Source organism: Scleropages formosus, chromosome 17 (assembly GCF_900964775.1).
Source record: "Scleropages formosus chromosome 17, fSclFor1.1, whole genome shotgun sequence".
Classification (NCBI taxonomy): domain Eukaryota; kingdom Metazoa; phylum Chordata; class Actinopteri; order Osteoglossiformes; family Osteoglossidae; genus Scleropages; species Scleropages formosus.
This window is the reverse complement of record NC_041822.1, coordinates 8,860,484-8,884,241: the sequence shown is the minus strand read 5'-3', so window position 1 is coordinate 8,884,241 and position 23,758 is coordinate 8,860,484. Positions and strand designations below refer to the sequence as shown.

The following is a 23,758-nucleotide window of genomic DNA, read 5'->3' as shown; positions in this document are numbered from 1 at the left end:
CTCTGTATGTCACGATTGTTTTTCAACATCACTGTAACTAAGCAAGCCTCCGAAGTCCTCAGCCCGAACCTTACAACACCATTCATCATGACATGACTGTCTTTACTTACGTTGTTCTTTGGTTTTACAGGGTCTTGCAAAGCGTCACCCGTTGCTTCTAGGTCTGTGCCATAGCCAGACGGTGTCTGCTCTAGTTATATAGTGGGGTGATGGTGTGAAATATGGCATCTCGTTTTGTCTTTTCGACACGTCAGAGATCACTATGTATGCTTTTACCACATTCTTTTTGCTTGGATCTTTTATGTCATGCTGCTGAGAACAGGCCTAACAACAGTTAATGACTAGAAAGTTCTTGGCAGAGCAGTTGTGACGCTTTCCCTCAGCTACCCCACTGGTGGAAACAACCTGTCCAAATTGTTTTTTGTAGCAATTAAGTCATTTAGAGAGATTCCAAAGCGCATTCTAGCATCCAGCTTAAAGCAAAGCTATTCATTGCCTCTTAGCACAACTGAGAGGACATTGGAAACAACTAGAAAACGTCAGTTGGTGTTATTGTGTCTGACACCATCCAAACCCTTTTTTTTAGACTTTATAGGTGGATAAGGGCAAGGATACATGCCACTAATTGATCACCATGGCTCTTAGTTCAGACCATTAACCTGGCTGCTGCTTTACTTTGATTTCGATGAAGACTAGAACTACCGACTGACCTCCTGTCTGAAATGCAGTAAGGAGTCAAAGTCCACTATTTGTCCAAATGCAGCCCTTTTTTGTTTAACTTTCTCTCCCTGTAAATAGTGCTAAAATTCCCATGTTTCCTAATGACGACCTCTCAGCCTTCAGCTACGATTTACATTGGATTTGTTTCAGTGTAGGCACCTCGCTGTGAATTAGTTTCCAAAGTGCAGGAGTCCGGTAATATTTGCTGGGAAATGATGGCAGGGGTTTGTTTTTGTTGAGAAAGAGAAATTCTGCCAGATGTTTAGCTTTCCTCTGCATGGGAGATCATGTTCTTGTTCCTCTTTGTTACTGCCACTTCTATTTGCCAGGACAAAAACTTAAATCAGTGCAGACCACAGCAGAGTTCTAACTGTCCATTTACCAGGACTGGTTTAGTTTAGTCAGGGACTTAGTTTACTCTTGTGTATTGTGAAGCTGAGCCAACAACTACCCATTATTTGATATTCAACACAAACGTTCCCTTTTGAATACAAAAACTTGGAAAATAGGTTATTAGTGATTATGACCTCCTTCATTTGGTCTTGCAGGTTAAGAAATCTGCAGGACATGTTATTATAGGTTTAAGTTGTTTCATTACTTGCCCTCCATCATAAATTGTAATATTTCAATGCTCAAGTGAGCCATGATCATTAATACCCACAATCACCATCTCCCTCTGAGTGCAGTTTTTTTATTTTATTTAGTGACTGGAAGACATTCTTAGTTAAGGATTTACTGAACTTTCATCTATGTTTGTTAGAGACAGGGGATAATGATTAACTGTAAACAAACAGCGTGGAGATTTGATTTTTCTCAGTGAAGCAGGCAAGGCAGGCAGAGCACTGCAGTTTTTTTTGGAGTGGAGGTGTTCTGTCGTGCTCTCGTTCCTGTGAGAGATGAGGGAACTTCCACTGCTACTCGGTTTCCTGTGCTTGTGCTGGAGGACAGAGGCACAGGACAAGATGTAAGTGTTGAACATGCTAGATAGTACCTCTATGGTACATCAGGTAACGCTGTGGCATAGCAGGTAGCATTGGTGCCTTATTACTCCTGGGCTCTGCATTCTGACATAGGTTCAAATCCAGCTCAGTCTATCTAGAGTTCACATGTTCTCCCCATATTTAACTGGGTTTCTTCCCACAGTCAAAGCATGTTTGAGGTAAACTGGGGACTCTAAATGACCTTTTTTATGTTAGGTGTGTTACATTGTTCAGCTGTATCAATAGGTGATTGATTTTATGTAGTTCACTACTCTATATCTAACACTGTAAGTCACCTAGGAGAAATGTGTCCGCTAAATACTGGCGAGTAATTGCTAATATGCTTGGGTCCAGAGGCAGAGTTCACATCCCACCTCTTGCTGTAGTACCCTTGAGCAAGATACTTTATTTATTGCTCCAGTAAAAATTGTTCAGCTGTATAAAGGCAGAAATCACTGCAAGAAGCTTAACAGTGTAAGTCGTTTTGGAGAAAAGCATCAGCTGGATAAAAATACTATTGTTATTCCCTTTTCTCCTGGTTTTCCAGGTACCTCATCACGGCACCTAAAGTCCTGCGACTGGATGCAAGCGAGACGGTGGTTGTTCAGCTCTTTGGCTACAATGAGGAGTCCACTTTCATTGTGTCACTGAAGAGCTACCCAGACAAGCGGCAGACATTTGCCACTCAGTCTGTGACGCTCTCCTCTGCAAATCGCTTCCAAGATGTGGCCACTCTTAGGGTAAGTCGCCTATTCTTTTCCCTGCGTCTGAAACATTAACTTCAGTCACCCCCGAGATACGAACGTTTGACTTAAGAAAACTGCCATTTATGAGGAACGTTGTTTAATACCATTATTCTATTAACATTTTAAAAAACTGCAGTTAAGAAAAGCACTGTGGCCTAGTAGCAACCCCCCTTTGGGGAGGGGGAATCAGTTATCCTTCAAAACGCTCCATTATGCTCATGGGTGAGGCACTTACAGCGTGGTAGTATGTTTAGTCGGCATCGCTTTGCTTACCGTCCCGTCCATGCGGTTCTTTTTCTAACTCTTTAGCGCATCATAACTTTGTCAAGTGGAAAGAAAAACCTTTGAGCAAGGTACTTACCTGGCTTAAATTACTCGTGTAGAAAATTGAACACACGCTCACCAAAATGCAGGAGAAGCTGTTACAACAGGTGCTGAAGCCCACAAAAAAAACTGAAATAAGGTGTTATGAGGCAATGCTGAAGAAGGTCCATGGACGAAACATGTTTTTTGTTACATCATCACGTTGTATTTACACTGAATAAAAAGTGTATATATATGTATATATGTATAGTTACCACTGTGAGTGTTTGCTTTATAACACTTCGCTCCTGTAAAAATTGCCCAGCAGTATGACACATAGGTGCTGTGTGTGTGTTTTGACGTAGAACTACATCTTTTTCTTCTTCTTTCTCCTCACTACTAGGTGTGGGGGGGGGGGGGGGGGGGGCTGAACAGTGTCACGAAAAATGCAACCCCTCTCGCAGCTCCTTCTCACAAATGAAAAGACACAGAGAGATAGTGCATATACCATTGTAGACCCATTGTAGGGTTGTGACAAAAAAATTGGATAGAGGAAGGAACGCGATATATTAACCAATTTAACGGCCAATGCCGGTTCAGCCTGAGCGAGCCGGCAACGTTGCGAAAAATGTCCCACATTGTGGCTCGTTGCTGCGCGTTGCACGTGTGGGTGGTGAGCCCTGACCCACTCAGCCCAGATATCAAGTCGGTCGCTGCTGCATCCACGTCCATGGCCTCGTGCTGCACGGCCATGTCGGGTGCGCGAGAAGCCGATGGTTGTGGCTCCGAGGCCGCCTGAGGCGATTTTGCAGTCTCCCGCGCCGCCTTTCTCCCCGCACGCTGTTCACGCTTTCGCTGAGCCGCCGGTGTCTTGGCTGCTGTCTTTCGAATGACCCAGAAGAGCAGAGGCCTCGGCTTGCTCCTTAATAGCAGCTCGTCGGGCGCGACAGTACTTCGCCTTGTGTTTGTTGGGCATCTTTGAAATGTTTAATTCGATGAGCCGCCTTTGGGCCCCCGGCCTCGGTCTAAATTACGGTTCTCCTGCCGGCGCGATACGTCTCCGATAGCGCGGCTCTCCAGCGACGAACCGAGGTGCTGACGTCAACGCTACGTGGTGACCTGTAGTAATTCTACGTAAAGATATGCAGCCTAAAGCTATGCACCTTAACATGATTTTTTTCAGTGAGTGCATATTCATGGTATTGCTCGCAAACGTTTCTGCCTTTTCTTGTATTAAAGGATGAATTAATACATAAACACTTTATATGTATGTCTGTTGTATTTCTGCATGTTTAAGCCAAAGTATGCAGTAACTATGAAAGAGCGCAGGAAGTAGATATACAGTAATATTTTCATAACAATATGAGCCATAAAGTATAGCAGTAAGTAATGAAGGGAAGTTGATGGGAAACTGTTAATTGCAGAATTAACTGTCCATTTTAATGGGGTTTGATGATTGCATAAACTATCACTTTTGGGGGCTCAGGAACAGATGAAAACTTTAACCACTGAAACTAGTGGTAATTACATCTTCCAGTTATGAATGTTTGCGTTATGAAGGATTTTTCTGGAACACATTGCTTTTGTAAGTCGTGGAAGACTGTGAATTAAAAATAACGTGTTATATCCAACTGGTACTGATACTGTACAGGCAAATAAAATAATATTTCAGTACAGAAATCCCATCTTCACTTCTTACGATGTAGGACAGCTCACAATGTATCCTATGTCAGAAACACAGTGCTTTCAAAAACAAAAATAATGTTTAATGTCATTTAAACAGGAATTCAGAGAGTACATTGAAGACGGATTATTTTTACATTGTATTTTTCTTATTTTAATTCATTGTCAGCTGCATCATTTCTTGAATGATTGAGCTGTTTAATGATCATCAGATTCTTGTAAAATAATCCTTTTGCAGCGAGTAACTCGGTATGAATGAAACATGTCTCTAGTGCCTCGAAGCCTTGTCTGGCAGCCACTGTTCATCATATAGCTTTTTTTCTTTTTTTCCCGCATAATACTCCACATAAATTAATTGCTTGTCCTTCACAAATCTATTATAATAAACAGATTAACTCAGTCGAATATTTTGTGAGATATTTTGTTACGGTAATGTTTTTTAGTGATTCACACGCAAGGTTGATTCACTGGTTTCAAAATATCATGAACTTTTCTGTGTTGTTAAATCTACCCCTTTCCTTGACTGCAGCTGTTGCCCAGAGATTTCCCGAAGGAGGCTTCCTATGTATACCTGGAGGCGAGGTCCACCGACTTCACCAGAGAGGAGAAAGTGGAGGTCACTCGTGAGAACGGCTTTCTCTTCATCCAGACAGACAAGCCGTTGTACAACCCCGAACAGTCAGGTGTGGGAAAGCGCCAAAGCAACCTGTAACAGGGAGGAACAACTCCAGTATGTATACCTATAATTTAATATTTGCACTCCTCCTTTACATCCTGGATCTTCCTGTAGTGAAGGTGCGAGTATTTTCCCTCGATGAAGAGCTGAGGCCAGCACTCAGACCTGTTACGCTCACCTTCATAGTAAGTACCAGTGGTTTATAACCGCCTTAGTCAGTATACTTAGTCTAGTACAGCACCATGATTATAATTACAGTGGACACTGAATGGTGACCTTCATATTAAATATTTTAATTGTGCGGTTTTATTTTTCCTGATGATTTATACATGTGGTTTTCATCATGCCTTGCTCACAGATGTAGTAAAGTAAAGCTTACGTTTTCTTACATGGTGTACTGTATATCTGAGTGCAGTTGTTACTTCAGGGTCTCATTGTACATTGAAATATTACATCTTGAAGTCTTTCTTTTGACCAAGGAGACAGTGGTCTGCTGACACTGTTCCCTCACATGACTATCACAGGATCCAGATGCTGTAAAGATGGATATTGTGGAGCTAAGAGATGTCAGTGGGGTTCTCTCAATGCAGACGCCTTTTAAAATCCCCCTTAAGCCAAAGTAGGTGTTTGTGATGCACAGCCGGTGTTGTGTGGTTTTGTGTATAAATATTGCAGTTTGTTGTCAAGGTTTACAACACAGCGGCCTTCTTGGTTTCCTTAATTTGATACCAAATAGCTGTTTAACCAGCGGAGGATGAAATGTGCGAAAAGGTTCTAGCACTGAGCTTGTCTTTTCGTACATGCTTTTCATTGCAGGTGTGGTGTCTGGAGAATTGAGGCCACCTACACTGATGACTTCAGCACTCAAGCAACAGCTGAATTTGAAGTCAAGGAATACGGTAAATGAGAAGTGACTAATGTCTAAATTGGCTGCCCTTTTACCATATGTTATCCTTGGGCTACCTAAGTAATATTGAAACGGTTCCAATCCATGACCATTTTTGCTAGAAACTGTGTTTACAGATCAGGTCCTGTTGTGAGTAAAGGTTTGATGGTTGGTGGAAATGACCTTCATCTAGGGTCTCACACAGAAAAAGTTATACCACATGTACATGCTTTGTCTGTGATCTGAAAATCAGGTGTTCCACAATGAATGTCTTCTCAAGACTCATATCTGTCACTTGCCTTTCACCTGTGAACCTCAGGATCTTTTTTGACTCCTCCATAGCAACTTGTGCTTTTACCCAGTTACCCAGCAACCACTTCTTCTCCATCCTACCCACCTTATTTTGCCTTTCAGTTTTACCCAGCATATCCGTCCAAATCCAGCCGGAGGCCAGCTACATCAGTTCTGTCACCTTTCACTCATTCAAGCTTACGGTGACAGCCAGGTACAAAGTTTGTTTGCACAGAATTGCTAGAGACTGCAATAATGTAATAATATTTGAAAATTACTTACCAAGAACATAGTAGTCGCATTAGACATATTTTGATCTTGGGCTGGTTTGTTTGCTAGGTACGTCCATGGGTCTCCAGTTTCCTCTGCGCAGGTGTTCCTGAGATTTGGTTATACTGAGGGCAGCCAGACCACCATAATTCCAAACACAGTAACAAAACAACAGGTAGCAAATGCATTGCTGTGAGATGCCGCACTCTTTTTGGAACCCATCAAGAACGCAGCTCTTGATCCATGTCCGTTCATATCATTGTTTGTTATATGGGCTGTATTAGCCCATTTTGAAGCAGTGGTGCTTGTTTTGCGGGTTTGTGTATAGGAGCTGGAGTAATAGTCATTCTTGTGTTTTGCTCGGTGGCCTGACAGGTTTTGGGTGATGTAGCATTGTTTTGTGTGCATTCTGATTAGCTGATTGATGGATTCCTAGAAGTTTCCATCAACGTGGAAGAGGCCCTGAAACTGCTGGAAGACAGTGGGCCCAGAACCCTGCAGGACATGGATGGGAAGTTCTTGTACGTTGCTGTATCCCTGCGTGAAACTGACGGTAAGAAACCACACTAGCAGCTCCTTGACAGCGACTCCTATGAGAGCAAATCCTTTGCAGAAGCTACGTCAGAGTACTTCTCGAAATTACTCTAGCAACTCTTTCATGGCAAATATTTCACTGTATAGGAGGCCATCTAAATAAACCAATTAATGCTCTTGGTTTTATTTACTGTTAGAAAAAAAATTAACGGCAGCTGCTCCTTCATTGATTTCTGCTGCCTTCATTCTATATCAGGGGGTATTTCTCAAGAGGCAGAGCTCGCTACAGTAAAATTTCTCCAGTCACCATTTACGATGGCACTGGTTGCCACTCCGCCATTTATCAAGCCTGGACTGCCATACTCTCTCAGGGTAGGCCACCTTTGAGTCTGATGCCTTCACCGATTTATGTGTTTCATGCCCAGATTTTCACCTTTGTCCATGCAGATGTAAACTGGACATGCGTTCTCACTGTGTGATTATTTATCCTGCATTTTTCCACGCCTAAAGGTTTTAGTGAAGGACCCTCTAGGGCAGCCTGTGGGTCAGGTGCCAGTGAAGGTGCGTGCAACTATGACCAACAATAACGGAGAGGAGTCACTGCTGGATTACTCTGGAACGACAGAGGGTTACGCTCAGACCAGCCGTAACGACGGCACAGCAATCTTCATCTACAACATGCCCTCCAACTCTAAGGCTGCTGTTTTTACTGTGAGGAAGTAACATGTTTACATGTGATAACCCTCAGTTCTTTCCAACCACTTCTTTGTACCTGTTTCTCTACACAGCCCTTTGTGAACGGCCCAGTCTGTCCGTTGCCTGTGCCTTCAAAGATATACCTCTGTTACTACTCCTCTACTCTTCCCTCCTTTACATTCATGAGTGTATACAGTACTTAAAAAGTGTTGGCATTTGCAGGCATGCACTTCTGAAATCCAGTTTCATTTTGCCTGGCTAGTAAAGTGCATCACTGTATCATGATCTTGGGGGGGAAAAAATGTACTTTTGGTGTGTGTTAAAATTTTGATCAAATTCTATATGAAATCATAACGGACAAAGTAATCAAGTGATCCTGTATGTTTCTCTTGTTTTAGCTGGAGACGGCAGATAAGAGCCTGTCTCCTAGTAACCAGGCCATGCTAAGGCATGAAACTACTGCCTACTACTCCATCAACAAGCGTTATCTGTACATAGACTGGGCTTCCCACTATCAAGAGCTAAATGTGGGCGACTATATCACCATCAATGTCTACTTCCATCACTACAGCAATATTCCTCTCCAAACATTCAGTTATCAGGTAATTAACACCATGCACTGGACTGAATTCCATAACACTCCCACCTCCCACCATGATATTTAATTATTCCTGTTTACACTTTCCTTCCAAGGTCATTTCTAAGGGGAAAATTGTAAAGTTTGACACGGTCAACCGTTACGGAGGATCCAATCACCAGGCCATCAACTTTCAGGTGACACCTGACATGGTGCCATCTGCCCGTCTGCTGGTCTATTACATAATGACTGGGGAGAACATAGCCGAGTTAGTGGCGGACTCGGTATGGATTAATGTTAAAGGGAAATGTGTCAATGATCTCCAGGTAGGTTGCCTGTGATGAAATGTTGTTCCATGTCTTCTGTACTTCTAAATTGTATTTCTATCACACAATACAAAAACCCTTACAGACCATTATGGTCACCCTTCTTTGTCTTCTTTGCTGTGGGCCAGATGAGGCTTTCTGCACCTACAAAGGAATACAGTCCTAAGGACAACTTGGCACTGACGGTGAAGGCCAAGCATAACTCCCTTGTGGCCCTTTCCTCAATCGACACTGCTATTTACAATCTCAAAGCTTTCAGAAAAGACCCAATGACCAGAGTGAGTCTCCCACCCAAGCCACAGATGGCAACACCTCACTAACGCAATCGGACATCGCCGCTGAGCTCCATTTGCCTCAAATGCGAGGAGGGAAGAAACTTGTTTCATTTAATCACAAAACAGACATTTCATGCATTTTAATCAACATGGTTTATTCTCAGATAATTAATTTGACTTTTAGAAGACATCGTATAACATCCATCCATCCATCCATCTTCCTCCGCTTTTATCCGGGGCCGGGTCGCGGGGGCAGCAGTCCGAGCAGAGTACTCCAGACCTCCCTCTCCCCGCACACCTCCTCCAGTTCCTCTGGGGGAACCCCAAGGCGTTCCCAGGCCAGCCGGGAGACATAGTCTCTCCAACGTGTCCTGGGTCTGCCCCGAGGCCTCCTCCCAGTGGGACAAGCCCGGAGCACCTCCCCAGGGAGGCGTCCAGGAGGCATCCGGAACAGATGCCCGAGCCACCTCAACTGGCTCCTCTCGATGCGGAGGAGCAGCGGCTCTACTCCGAGCTCCTCCCGGGTGACTGCGCTCCTCACCCTATCCCTAAGGGTGCGCCCAGCCACTCTGCGGAGGAAACTCATTTCTGCCGCTTGTATCCGCGATCTCATTCTTTCGGTCATGATCCAGAGTTCATGACCATAGGTGAGGGTAGGAACGTAGATCGACCGGTAAATTGAGAGCTTCGCCTTACGACTCAGCTCCCTCTTCACCACAACAGACCGGTACAATGACCGCATTACTGCAGACGCCGCACCGATCCGTCTGTCGACCTGCCGCTCCATTTTTCCCTCACTCGTGAACAAGACCCCAAGATACTTAAACTCCTCCACTTGAGGGAGCAACTCCCCCCTAACCCGGAGGGGGCAATCCACCTTTTTCCGACTGAGAACCATGGCCTCGGATTTGGAGGTGCTGATTCTCATCCCCGCCGCTTCGCACTCGGCTGCAAACCTCCCCAGTGCACGCTGCAAGTCTTGACTTGATGAAGCCAACAGGACCACATCGTCCGCAAAAAGCAGAGACGAGATCTCGCGGCCACCAAAACAGACACCCTCCGTTCCCTGACTGCGCCTAGAAATTCTGTCCATAAAAATAATGAACAGAATCGGTGACAAAGGGCAGCCCTGGCGGAGTCCAACATGCACCGGGAACAGGTCTGACTTACTGCCGGCAATGCGAACCAAGCTCCTGCTCCGGTCATACAGGGAACGAACAGCCCGTAGCAACGAGCCCCGAACCCCATAATCCCGAAGCACCCCCCACAGGATGCCACGAGGGACACGGTCGAATGCCTTCTCCAGGTCCACAAAACACATATGGACTGGTTGGGCAAACTCCCACGAACCCTCCAACACCCTAGTGAGGGTATAGAGCTGGTCCAGTGTTCCACGGCCAGGGCGAAAACCGCATTGCTCCTCCTGAATCCGAGGTTCGACTATCGGTCGGATTCTCCTTTCCAGTACCCTGGCATAGACTTTCCCAGGGAGGCTAAGGAGTGTGATCCCCCTGTAGTTGGAACACAATCTCCGGTCCCCCTTCTTAAAAAGAGGGACCACCACCCCGGTCTGCCAGTCCAGAGGCACCGTTCCCGAACTCCACGCGATGCTGCAGAGGCGTGTCAGCCAAGACAGCCCCACAACATCCAGAGACTTGAGAAACTCGGGGCGGATCTCATCCACCCCCGGAGCCTTGCCACCGAGGAGTTTTTTGACTACCTCAGCAACTTCAGCCAGGGTAATGGACGAGTCCCCCTCCGAGTCCCCAGCCTCAGCTTCCTCTACGGAAGGCGTGTCGGAGGGATTGAGGAGATCCTCAAAGTACTCCTTCCACCGCCCGAGAACATCCTCAGCTGAGGTCAGCAGCGCACCACTTCCACTGTAAACAGTGTTCGTGGAACACCGCTTCCCCCCTCTGAGTCGCCGGACGGTTTGCCAGAATCTCTTTGAGGCCGACCGAAAGTCTTCCTCCATGGCCTCACCGAACTCCTCCCAAGCCCGAGTTTTTGCCGCGGCGACTGCCAGAGCCGCGCTCCGTTTGGCCCGTCGGTACCTGTCAGCTGCTTCAGGAGTCCCATGAGCCAGCCAGGCCCGATAGAACTCCTTCTTCAGCTTGACGGCATCCCTTACTTCCGGTGTCCACCACCGTGTTCGGGGATTGCCGCCGCGACAGGCGCCGGAGACCTTATGGCCGCAGCTCCGAACCGCCGCCCCGACAATGGAGGAGCGGAACATAGTCCATTCAGACTCAATGTCCCCCACCTCCCTCGGGACCTGGCTGAAACTCTGTCGGAGGTGGGAGTTGAAGACCTCTCTGACAGGGGCCTCCGCCAAACGTTCCCAACAGACCCTCACTATGCGTTTGGGCCTGCCAGGTCTGTCCAGCTTTTTCCCCCGCCATCGAATCCAACTCACCACCAGGTGGTGATCAGTTGACAGCTCAGCCCCTCTCTTCACCCGAGTGTCCAAGACATATGGCCGAAGGTCAGAAGAAATGACTACAAAGTCGATCATCGACCTCCGACCTAGGGTGTCCTGGTGCCAAGTGCACTGGTGGACACCCTTATGCATGAACATGGTGTTCGTTATGGATAAACCGCGACTAGCACAGAAATCCAATAACAACTCACCGCTCGGGTTCAGATCAGGGAGGCCGTTCCTCCCAATCACGCCCCTCCAGGTATCACTGTCGCTGCCCACGTGGGCGTTAAAGTCCCCCAGTAGAACGACAGAGTCCCCAGTGGGAGCGCTTTCCAGCACGCCCCCCAGGGACTCTAAAAAGGCCGGGTACTCTACACTGCCGCTAGGCGCATAAGCACAAACGACAGTGAGAGACCGTTCCCTGACCCGAAGGCGTAGGGAGATGACCCTCTCATTCGCCGGGGTAGACTCCAACACATGGCGGCTGAACTGGGGGGCTATTAATAAGCCCACACCAGCCCGCCGCCTCCCACCTTGGGCAACGCCAGAATAGTGGAGAGTCCACCCTCGATCGAGTAGAGTGGTTCCAGAACCCAAGCTGTGAGTGGAAGTGAGCCCGACTATATCTAGACGGTATCTCTCAACTTCCCGCACCAGCTCAGGCTCCTTCCCCGCCAGTGAGGTGACATTCCAAGTCCCAAAAACCAGAGTTGGCGCCCGAGGTTTGGGTCGGCCGGGCACTCGGCCCCGACCACCGCCCAAATCACAACGCACCGGCCCCTTATGGTTTCTCCGGCAGGTGGTGAGCCCACCGAAGAGCGGCTCCACGTTGTGGCTTCGGGCTGAGCCCGGCCAGGCCCCGTGGGCATAGACCTGGCCACCAGGCGCTCGCATGCGAGCCCCCCCCCCAGGCCTGGCTCCAGGGTGGGGCCCCGGTGACCCCATACCGGGCGGGGTAAACGGACGCCTTGATTTTTTCGTCATAAGGGGTTTTTGAACCGCGCTTTGTCTCGTCTGTCATCCAGGACCTGTCTGCCATGGGAGACCCTACCAGGGGCATGTAGCCCCAGACAACATAGCTCCTGGACTCATTCAGGCACTCAAACCCCTCCACCACGATAAGGTGGCGGTTCACGGAGGAGACATCGTATAACACAATGGATATATTACTGTGATGTTTTTTTTCTCCCTCTGCTTGTAGGTGCTGCGCCACATTGAGCAGAGTGACCATGGCTGTGGGGGAGGTGGGGGAAAAGACAACGCTGATGTTTTCCGTCTTGCTGGTCTCACCTTCATGACCAATGCCAATGCTAAAGCTGCGCAGCTTGAAGGTATATTGTCATGGGAAATATCAGAAAACGGGGTACATGTTTTCTACTGAGACTGTAAATTATTGATATGTGACAAATTCATCTGGTATGGATTTTCCAGAAGCAAGTCAAAAACTTTTAAAATGTATTTTGATATTTCTTTTTGAATTGCCATTGTATTTAAATAATTCCAGTCTATAAAATCCATCATTCATGAGCCTCACTGCTTTTGGCTCACTTGAATGATTTCTTATTCAGATGAAACGTGTTCAGCAATTACTCGTCCAAAGCGACAAGCAGGCCTTACGCCCCAGATGCAAAAAAAAGGCAAGTTGACTGTGTCCTGTCTTTTGTTGCTTTTGACATGTTTAAGAAGGTGTAGATAAAGATGGATGAGGACATTGGTGTTCAGCTTTAAGATGCCAGCCTGTTCCCAGGCATTTAAACATCAGGAGACATTGGTCGAGTAGGTGGCGGGGTAGGTCTTTGGTAACTGATAGTCCTTGCCCACAGTCAGGTCATATAAGCACCTTAAAAATTGCTGCCTGGCGGGGATAAAGACTATTCCAACTCTGGATACATGTTCTGCACGTGCAAGACGCCTCTCCAATTCAGAGGAGTGCAAGAAGGCCTTTAGAGAGTGTTGCGAGTTTCGCCTGAAGCTAGAACACCAGAACAAAAACGAACTTCAACTGGCACGTATGGGTGAGTCAGCACAATACTTTTCTGAGCTGTTTATCTACAGTTTATCTAGTGAATTACCATGAAGGTTTGTTCTGTAAAATTGTTTTAATCCTTGAGTGGTTATTGACCAGCTGTATTTTTTGCTGCTAATTAGTATGTTTATATATGTAGTATTTATTATATTGTAATATCTTCTGTTTTTTTTCTGTTCATTGATTTTGTTGTGTGTAGGTAGCTTTGTGTTGCTTTTTATGTAGCACCATGGTCCTGGAGGAGCATTGTTTCGTTTCACTGTATACTTCTACCAGCTGTATATGGTTGAAATGACAATAAAGGCACTTTGACTTTAGAGGTCATCATTGTCTTCTTTCAGAGATTGAATTGGAGTTTGGACTGGAAGCTCCACGTGTGCGCAGTTATTTCCCAGAGAGCTGGCTCTGGGAGACTCACCGCATCTCAGATAGGTGAGCAGATCATTCCATATTCCATTATTCACCCAAAAATACAAACATGATGCAATGCAAATGCGAAAATGCAAATATTGCCAAGATTAAAAGAGGACTTACGCCATTTATCTGTGTCAAAAACCAGTCAGTATTAAAGACCAAATTTAAATTATAAGCTTCATCCTCTTTACAACAGATGACAAGTAAAAACAGCTTAATGATTTGTACTGAGAGTGCTGTTTTAAGTCTGTTTTTAGTTCAAGTATTTACATCTGTGAGATTGAAAAAAATGTTACCGCTACAGAATTTTCACTGAAAACAATAAACACTTAAAAACTTTGCAAAACTGATCTGAGCTTTTTGTACTGCACTTCTTCAGGTGTTTCACTCTTTAGTTAGAGCATTATGCTCTGTGTTGTGCTGAACGTAGTGGCTTCTCAGGACCGTTTTAAACCTCATTCAATTGGTTTCACAGGTCAGGGCTGTTTTCCTTGTCCAAACCTTTACCAGACTCACTCACCACGTGGGAAATAAAAGCCGTGGGGATGTTCAGTGAGGGTAAGTGCAATAGAGGGAAAGCAAAACAAGCCACTGACCGTCACCCTTATGGTGGCCCAGGAAAAGGACAAAGGTGGCAACATCACAAGCATCATCACCTCAAGCCCCAAGCCCAGTGTTTCATGCTGTTATTGTACTCATTTGCATGCAGTGAAAGGTACAGCAGGCAGTGTAGATTCAGCATCCTGGAATACAAGTCACCTCTCTGTGCTCCTGTCCTGTGAGTGCAGCCCATTTACCTGCTCCTTGGTCTGCAGGAATATGTGTGGCAGATGCCCTAAGGGTCCAAGTAACCCAGAAAGTGAGCTTGGATGTGCCCCTACCCTACTCTATGGTCCGTGGGGAGCAAGTGGAGCTCCGTGGTTCCGTCTACAACCAGTATTTCACAAGCTCCTGGGTAACAGGCACTGTCATTCTTGCCCATCACTCTTGAGTCTCATGCTTTGTTTCTTTTCCAGTTTTGGAGGTTTCTATGTGGAAACACAGATACGTTGTAAGAGAAATAAAGAATTTAAAATCGGAGTATGTATGATACAGTCACTGAAACTCATGGGAATTTACAGACCCAGTACAGACATTTCCACTTTTATTATTTTTAATGTTCCGCTCAAGTCAATGAGTGTCACATCCACCTTACCCTGTTGACTCTGATGGAAATCCATGAATGTACCTAACCTAGAACTTTCTCACAAATATGGTGTGTATTTGCATGCTGACTTGTTTCTCCTCTCTCCGTGTCTGTCAATCTGTGTGTGTGGCTAGTTTTGTGTGACACTTACTGTGCCCAAAGGGGTGTGCCTACTTCAGGGCAGGCCAACTGAAGATGGGCAAGCGCAAAGTACGCCTTGTATCAAAACTTCCTTGAAGGAGGAATCAGTCACTTTGGTTTCTTTCACACTCATGGCTTTGGAAGCTGGCTCACACACACTTCGGTTCACTCTAAAATCACCTCTTGGCTCGGAGACCCTCATCAAGACCCTTCGTGTGGTGGTAAACTGTTGATACTCTTAGTTGTGCTAATCCTAACAGGCAAGGTCACCATGTTTGATACAAGATCATCACTATAAATCAAGAGCCATGCAATTATGCTTTAAAAAAGAAATTGAAACAACAAAGAACTGCATGCGCAATTTAAAGAGAAGATGGAGCTCATGATGTTGGGATGGTCACAATCATGGGAATGATTCTCTCTTGCTTCTTACAGCCAGAGGGCATCAGGACAGAATTGAACACTGGAGGCACTTTGGATCCCCAGGGTGTCTATGGTGAGCTATTAAGGCTCCTGCATACATGTATTACTCAGATGCTATCACTCTCTGTGATAATTATTGCCATATGTTCAAGTATTTTTTCATCTTTAACCATTCCAGAGGAATTTGATTTTGAGCAATGTGTTCCTTTAGCATTTTACTTCAGGTCAGACTTAACTTTGCGCAGTCTTACATGTATAATTAAGATGGCCATTGCTTTCACCTTTATGTTTGAAATATATTTTAAAAAAACACTCATGTAAAACTAAAGAGTTTGATTTATGCAACACAGAATTAATATAACTACACATAAAATGTAAGCTTTGAACTGTCAAAAATAAGGCACCAAAAACTATGGCTAAAATCCAAATTTGTGAGAATAGATAATCCAGGAATGTCAACTCATACAAAGAAGACACTGCAGTGGCTTAAAACACGCACGTGTAACCAGAAGGCTTTCACATCAAGCCCCTTTTGCTGTGGTGCCTCTGATAAAACACATATACTGAACTGCTCTGCTAAAACCATACCCTCCTGTACAAATGTGTGAAATAAAACTAATCACTCTGAATGAAAGCTTCAACTAGACAGTAATGTCGTATATAGTTGTTATTTCCAGCTGGAAAATTTAAATAGATTTTCTGAAATGGAAAAATAATTTAAACAAACTGACTTATCATAGCAAATAAGTCATACTTCTGTGACCATAGAACCTTAATAGTTTTAGAATTTCACTTGAAATTTTTCTTATGTTGCTAAAACACTGAGATTTCAGAGCATAAAACTTAGTTTTACATAGATCCTGAAAATAAGGGTATGTTTTTCAGACTTTATTTTTATGTTGTATTCACATTGTTTGTCCAAATTAGGTTATTTAATTCAAACCTGACCACTGTATACTTTTTAAACATTTCTGTTCTCTCTAGGAAACCTGAGAAGGAGGCTGGAATTCAAGAACAGCATTCCTCTAAATTTGGTACCCAAGTCTAATGTGGAGCGTCTCCTCACTGTCAATGGTACAGTACTTTGATTTAAAAAAAATCATTTTAAGCCTGTGAATAATCTCCCTGAAATGTCTAGTGAAATTAATTTAAGTAACACACAATGAGTTTCCAAACACATTTTTGGTTTTGGAGCACTCAAACATGGAACAACTCATGACGAAGGTATATGGAGAATTTGTTTTCTGTTCAAGTAGCGTATGATCTCCGCAGAATCATCTTTGCAACATATGACCTATGTGCACTTTCGAAACAAAAAGCAATGAAATGCAGTTATATAGGAAAGAGCCCAAAATCCTTTCACTGTTGTTCTGCTTTGCCCCTGATCTCTCTGTGTAGGTGAGCTGCTGGGAGACATCATGTTTATTATGACTGACCCCAAAGGGCTGTACCAGTTGACTAATTTACCACGTGGTTCTGCTGAAGTAGAAATTATGGGCATCCTCCCCATCTACTATGTCTTCCACTACCTGGAAGAGACAGAGAGGTGGGACCTGCTGGGCGATGATACCACCAGCCACAGAGTAGCGCTCAAGAGAAAGCTGAAGGAAGGTGGGCACATCACACACTCACCGGACATGGAAGCCAGTGAAGTGGCATGCTGTGCTGCAGTTGGTGACACATTGCTCTAAGTGAGCACATTCTTGTTTTTTCTGCTTTCCTGTCGTGACTAATACAGGGATCACCAGTGTGATGTCATTCAGAAAAAAACTTGAGTATGGTTACAGCATGTGGAAGGACAGAGAGGCCAGCACATGGTGAGTCTTCCCTTTTCTCCAAAGCACCTTACAGTTTTACGCTATCTACAATTATTTATCACTTGGGTTATTTTACTAGCGCAATTTGGGGTTAGTACCTTACTCAAGGGTACTATAGCTGGAGGTGGGATTTGAACCTGTGACCTTTGGGTCAAAAGGCAGCTGCTCTAACCAGTACACTACCAGCTGCCCCAGATCAGTGGGGCAAAAAATGGTAAAGACCTAGTCCGCACCACCCGACACAGTTTATTGAAGACTGGTTTCTTTTCTAGGCTGACAGCTCTCGTAGTGAAGACTTTTGGACAAGTGGACAAGTATGTAACAGTGGACAGAAGGTCTTTGTGCAACTCGCTCTTCTGGCTGCAGTCTAGTCGTCAGAATGCGGACGGCTCATTCAAGGAGCTCGCTGACTACAAGCCATTGAAACTCATGGTACTTCGCTTTTTTAGCGATAAAGACAATATGGCTTGTGCATCAAGTATTTTTTAAACGCATTAAAAGCTTTTCTGTGTCTGCGTTGTCTGCCTTGTAACAGGGTGCTGGAGCAAACGTGAAGGAGCAGGCAGCCTATCTCACATCCTTTGTAATAATTGGCATCAAGAATGCCATGGCAGTCCCAGAGTGCTCCCTGGAGGTACGATGTCTTACACCGATATACACTACTGTATTTAGGATATATCCAAGATAAACAAAATCTGAGCCATATCTGGTTAGAAGTAGGAAAACTTTGCTCATAGTACAAGGCAAATCCATGGCAAACTGAATCTCTCAAAGTTTTTGTGAAATGTAGGATGGAGGAAGAACGCTTTTGCTGGGCGAGCCTCTTTGAGAGCTATGCTGTGATTTTTTACATATTGCTTCCTTATTCTTAAATGGAGAAGGTAACATATGACTGCATTTTTTTTTCTTTTTCTTTTTTTAGAATTCCGTGTCAGTGTGATGATACTGTGTAGCAGTGACTATGAACAGTTTGATTAAACTCTGTCATGTTCTTCGCAGGAATTTAACAAAGTACTTAAAAATGCAGAGAGGTTCTTGTTCGACAACATCAAGTCCCTGAAGAACATGTATGTGCGAGCAATTACTGCTTATTCCCTGGCGTTATTGGATAAAAGCAGCATACCAGCTCGGGAACTATATGAAACACTTCAGAATTATGCACAAGTGAAAGGTATCTTCTGAAGTGGTTACTGATGTATTACTAAGTGGAAAATGAGTCACTTTTAAATATAAATGAATGAACATGTTGTTGGTACTACACAGCGTGATGTCGCATATAGTAGGAAATACATTAACGGTTGTGAAATGTCTACACTGCTTAATAACAAAGCAGTTTAAACGTAGCCTCTGAAGTGTGGGTATCTCCTTGAATTGACATCCAGTCATCTCATTTGTGGTGGTGCAGGAAATCCACCCGTGGTCCGGTTCTGGCAGGAGCAGTCCACATCTCCGAATCCATCAGCACCTAATAAGGCATCAGCACAGAGCGTGGAGACTACAGTGTATGTCCTGCTCATGGCATTGCTGTATGGGGACAGTGAATATGCAGCCCCCATCATCAGATGGCTCTCACAAGACCAGCGCTATGGAGGAGGATTTCAGTCAACGCAGGTCACTGGGCATTGCCTGTTATGGGACACAAGATAGTCTGCCTTTTAGTCACTGATCATATAACAGTCCTCAACTGTTCTCTTGAATATGTTGACCCGTTGCCGATCACATGGCCAGACTATTAATCATATTGCTCCGTTTAGCTATTTTACTGTATATTATACATCAGTGCACAGTGCCACAAACCTGGAAATTCTCCCCTTTCCTCCTCATCCTAGGACACGGTTCTCACTCTGGAAGCCCTAACCAAATACAGTACGTTGGTCAAACATGCCAAGCTTGACATGGAGATCCGTGCCTCCTACAGAAACAAAGGAGAACTAGAAATAATAAAGCTCTCCCAGAGGAAACCGGTGGGCAAAGCAATCCAGGCAAGACTCTTTCCCATTTCTGATTTTTTTTTTTTTTTAAATTTTTTTTTAAATGGGTCAAATCAGGAACCCCATTCAAGTCAGTGAGACCACGACCTTAACCGAACCTTAAAGCAATACCTGCAAAAGTCTGTACCTTTAGCCACTATATTATCTGCTACCTTCATATGCAGTTACTTTTAATTTTTCATTAAAATGTCTGCAACAGAATGTTATGGGTTCTGTTTTCTTGCTACGGTTCTATTTGTACAGGATAAGTCAAAAAGTGTCCGTAATATATTTATAAAAAAACATTATTGCAAATACTTTTGGAATTCCTGTTGTTCTTTCAAATTTTCTATGAATGAAAGTAGAGTCTCTGAGAACTTGCGAATCGTTTATAAATGTTCATGCAGTTTAATAATGATAAAATGAAAAAGTTATGTGATGGTATTTTTATGTAAGTAATTCAAGAGTTTATTGTCATATGTACAGTAAACAGTTCGTTACACCATACAATGAAATTAATGTACATTTCTGTAATTGAATTTTTATTTCTAGAAAAGCTGGGGAAAAAACAACAATTTTTGGCAGTTATTGAGAAAGATGCTAAGTTCATTTTATCTAAAAAGCCTATATATGTTCTATATATAAAATGAGTAACTGTCTTTTTAACAGGTCAACAAGGATGATGACGTTGTCCTGATCACAGGCAGTAGTACCGGGGTATCAGTTGCCAATGTGAGTTTATTTTCAGATGCTCTACTTTTCTTTTGTCTAGAAAGAAACTGAATCTTTCATGTCAAAGATGTGCATTTTTTATGCAGGTCAGATGAGCTTAAACTTGATTATTTTCAATTTGTTAGATGCGAGGTTGCTGAACAACTGCATGTGAAAGATTAGTTTTGATGTTCTCGTTGTTGTTGTTGTTGTTGTTGTTTCTTCCATCTGAAATGACATCTTATAATCTGTCACTACAGATGAAAACTGTGTACTATACCACAACACAGAGTAATGACAACTGCCACTTCCACCTGACCATTGAGGTTCATCCACCTGTTCCGAGTTCCTCAGGTAGCATAGCATATGAAGAGCTTCTTTCCAGTCTGTGAGATGGTTCAGTAATTTTCATGCTGATGTTCCTTTAGATCCCATGCTTCTGGCCCCCCGACTTGTTGCCTGTGCTAAGTGAGTCGCAGTTTCTTTGTGATCTCTTCAAGGAGTTATATCCCTTTCACTGCAACTGAACAGCTGCATAAAATTTTAGCTGCTCCACTTTATTTATTACAACTGTTTCGACAAAAGCAGATATGTTCACTGAACCTCTGATATATACTTTAGATTTTTTTTTATAGCAAGCAGCAACACAGATATTATTTGTGTGATGCCACAAGATAGTGTTTTCCCTCCTTTTTCTGTCTGCATGTCTGTGTTTTGGGCAGGTACAATCCTCGAGACAATGAGGTGTATACAGAGTCAGCACATACAGTCATGGAGATCCATCTGCCCACAGGCATGCAGCCTTTCCAGGAGGACCTCGAAATGGTAAGGGTCAGCAGACTTGTAAGTTCTGCCTTCTTAATTTGCAGACGACACCCATTATAAGAGCTTTCCACAAGGCCATGTCCAGTTTACCTTTTGAATTCCTTTTCTCTTGCTGTTTTCGCCGTTCACCCTGCATTCACCCTGCACTCTTCAGTATAGTTCTGTCCTGTAACAAAGGGTCATAGAGTGATGAAGTCATTGATGACTGTGTTGCTCCACAGATGCAGAATGGACTAGAATCTGTAGTCTCTCACTATGAGATTAAAGAAGACCAGGTCATTCTCCAGCTGGACACTGTGAGTACTACTTTCCTGCACGTATTTTAGTGACTGTTTTGCTAATTCCAGGTGAAAAGAAATACTGGTTTTGGTTCATCTTTCTTCTTGCTACCTGTGATTTACATTTTACATTTATTTATTTAGCAGACGCTTTTCTCCAAAACGACTTCCAGTGAACCCTATGTGGTGTTATCAGCCCACACACCTTATTCACCGAGGTGACTTACACTGCTAGATACACTACTTACACTGGGTCACTCATCCATACATCAGTGGAACACACACACACACACTCTCTCTGTCGCTCACACACTGTGGGGGACCCTGAACAGCATGTCTTTGGACTGTGGGAGGGACCCGGAGGAAACCCACGTAGACACGGGGAGAACATGCAAACTCCACACAGACTGAGCAGGGGTCAAACCCACGTCCTCTCGCACCACCCAGGTGCTCTGAGACAGCAGCGCTACTCGCTGCACCGCCATGCCGCCCACATAACACACTATTTCCTTAATGTCCACAGATTCCCTCAGATACATTCCTGTGTGTGGGCTTTCGGATGCAGGAGCTCTTCCGTACTGGCATGGTCAGCTCCTCCCTTTTCAAGGTGTATGAGTACCGTGACCCAGGTATGGCCCCTCGTCTCCCTGAGCATAATTCTACCCTCACGGTCCCAATGCTGGGCCCTCCATGGCCTACGTGCAAGTGCTCTGTTTGTCACTGTGCTGAGTGACCGTCTGCTTCTGGTACGTTACAGATAGCCAGTGCTCCAAGCTTTACCATGCACACGAGGAACGCAAGTTGCTGCAGCTGTGTGAGGGTGATCAGTGTCAGTGTATGACAGGTAGGCTGGGCAAAATCTGGCAGGTGTTGGTTAAAGACATGAGAAGTGTGGAGACTCAAGAAAATCAAGGTAGGCTCTGGTTGTTCATCCAAACGCTTCATTTGCTCTGTGACCCACTTGTTTTTGACCGCAGCCTCGTGCAGTTTTGTAACTGAGATGGATCTCTCCATCACGGCCCAGAAGCGTTTAGATACAGCTTGCCAGGATAAAATAAGATATGGTAAGATTTTAATTTTACTTCTTTCCACACTTTACTCTGGTTCAAAATTTTGCCATTTTGTGGAGCTTTTCAGAATAATTTTTCAGAACAATATGGCCTAGTGTTGCTTAGACAGTATGATATTTTTATGTTTATAAACAATGATTTATTGGAAACAATGTGACCTTCTACTTTTCTTTTTCTTCAGCATTTAAAGTACAGATTGAATATTCAAAGGGAGAAGGAGATTTTGTGAATTATGTTGCCAAAATAGAAGATGTATTTAAAAAGGGTAAGGAGAGGAACTGTATGCATGCAGTCCATCTACAAAAGTAACCACATTAAACAGTCACAAGTCAACCATGAATTGTTTATACAGTGTGATAAATTACTTTTTTCACTGATCCCATGTGTTCTTTGTACTGTTACAGGTACTGAAAATGTTCAGAGAAACACAGAGGTGACTTTTGTAAAGAAGGCAACATGTACAGATGTCAAGCTGCAGGATGGAGCGCACTATCTGATCATGGGAGCAGAGGGCATGCAGATACTACACAACAGGAGATACAAGTAAGTAGTCTGGCTAATTTAGCTCAAAATGTTTGATTATAAAGTCAATCAGTGTTGCATAGGTTTAATATTCATGACTGCTGGCATAAGAAGGTGATCTGTAGAAGACTGTTAGCTTAACAAGAATAAGACAGCAGGATTTCGTTTACCATAAAAAAGTTTCATTCATCATATATGAACCATTACTGTTTATAAGGAATATAGCAATATATTTTATGCATTTTGACCTCATGGTAGAAGAAAAGATTGATCTAAACAAAGCCTTTATGTTTCAGGTATAAATTCCCCCTGGACTCAGAGGCCTGGGTGGAGAAATGGCCCACAGCAAGTGACTGCAAAGGGAAACCCTGCTCTGACTTCTTAAATATCATGGAGGACTTTGCAGAGGATTTCTTACTAATGGGTTGCCCTTAATTTGGATTCTGTAATGTACACTCTTCATTTAGAGTCATTTTTCTGCCCAGTTCCTCCTGCAGTTGTGCCATAATACAAATATGCTACATTGTCTGTGCATGTGTAAATATAGGTAATGCATACATTTGTCTAGAAGAAATAAAATGAGTACAAAAATCAAAGTCTGAAAAGTAGCTTCATATTGTAAAACAGTCATCTGTCATAATAATCCCTAAAGCTGTGTTAAAAATGTTCACATAAACTCACGTTGGCTGAAGCCGCAGCGAGCCGGAGCCTAACCCGGCAACACAGGGCGCAAGGTTGGAGAGGGAGGGGACACACCCAGGACGGGACGCCAGTCTATCGCAAAGCACCCCAAGCGGGACTCAAACCCCAGACCTGCCAGAAAGCAGGACCCAGCCAAGCCCGCTGTGTGACCGCACCCCGTAAAAAGATTGAAAAGGTAAAAAGGAAACGGAAAACCTTAGTCAATGGTTTGGTAAACCACACAGAATTCTCCTGAAGGGCGGTACAAATGACCTTGGTGATTGATTACTCGGGTATTACTCAGCCTGG

At 44.2% G+C, this 23,758-nt stretch overlaps 1 protein-coding gene across 1 annotated transcript; it reads left to right on the top strand.

Annotated features, from left to right (window-relative positions):
• Positions 1-1,523: 1,523 nt before the first annotated feature.
• Positions 1,524-23,359, top strand: LOC114912471 (complement C5-like). The gene is made up of 41 exons (XM_029259496.1): positions 1,524-1,684; positions 2,248-2,440; positions 4,962-5,115; positions 5,223-5,293; positions 5,633-5,727; positions 5,925-6,007; positions 6,409-6,499; positions 6,625-6,730; positions 6,973-7,108; positions 7,346-7,461; positions 7,600-7,800; positions 8,184-8,387; positions 8,479-8,688; positions 8,817-8,966; positions 12,587-12,716; positions 12,954-13,022; positions 13,209-13,400; positions 13,753-13,843; positions 14,301-14,383; positions 14,641-14,780; positions 15,146-15,373; positions 15,588-15,648; positions 16,560-16,649; positions 16,974-17,186; positions 17,314-17,392; positions 17,665-17,824; positions 17,928-18,026; positions 18,392-18,563; positions 18,798-19,003; positions 19,222-19,374; positions 20,032-20,094; positions 20,334-20,427; positions 20,502-20,541; positions 20,796-20,898; positions 21,120-21,194; positions 21,700-21,805; positions 21,934-22,020; positions 22,154-22,240; positions 22,428-22,511; positions 22,651-22,789; positions 23,065-23,359. The coding sequence occupies exons 1-41, from the start codon at positions 1,617-1,619 to the stop codon at positions 23,201-23,203; spliced, it is 5,061 nt and encodes a 1,686-aa protein (XP_029115329.1). The 5' UTR covers positions 1,524-1,616; the 3' UTR covers positions 23,204-23,359.
• The last annotated feature ends 399 nt before the right edge of the window (positions 23,360-23,758 follow it).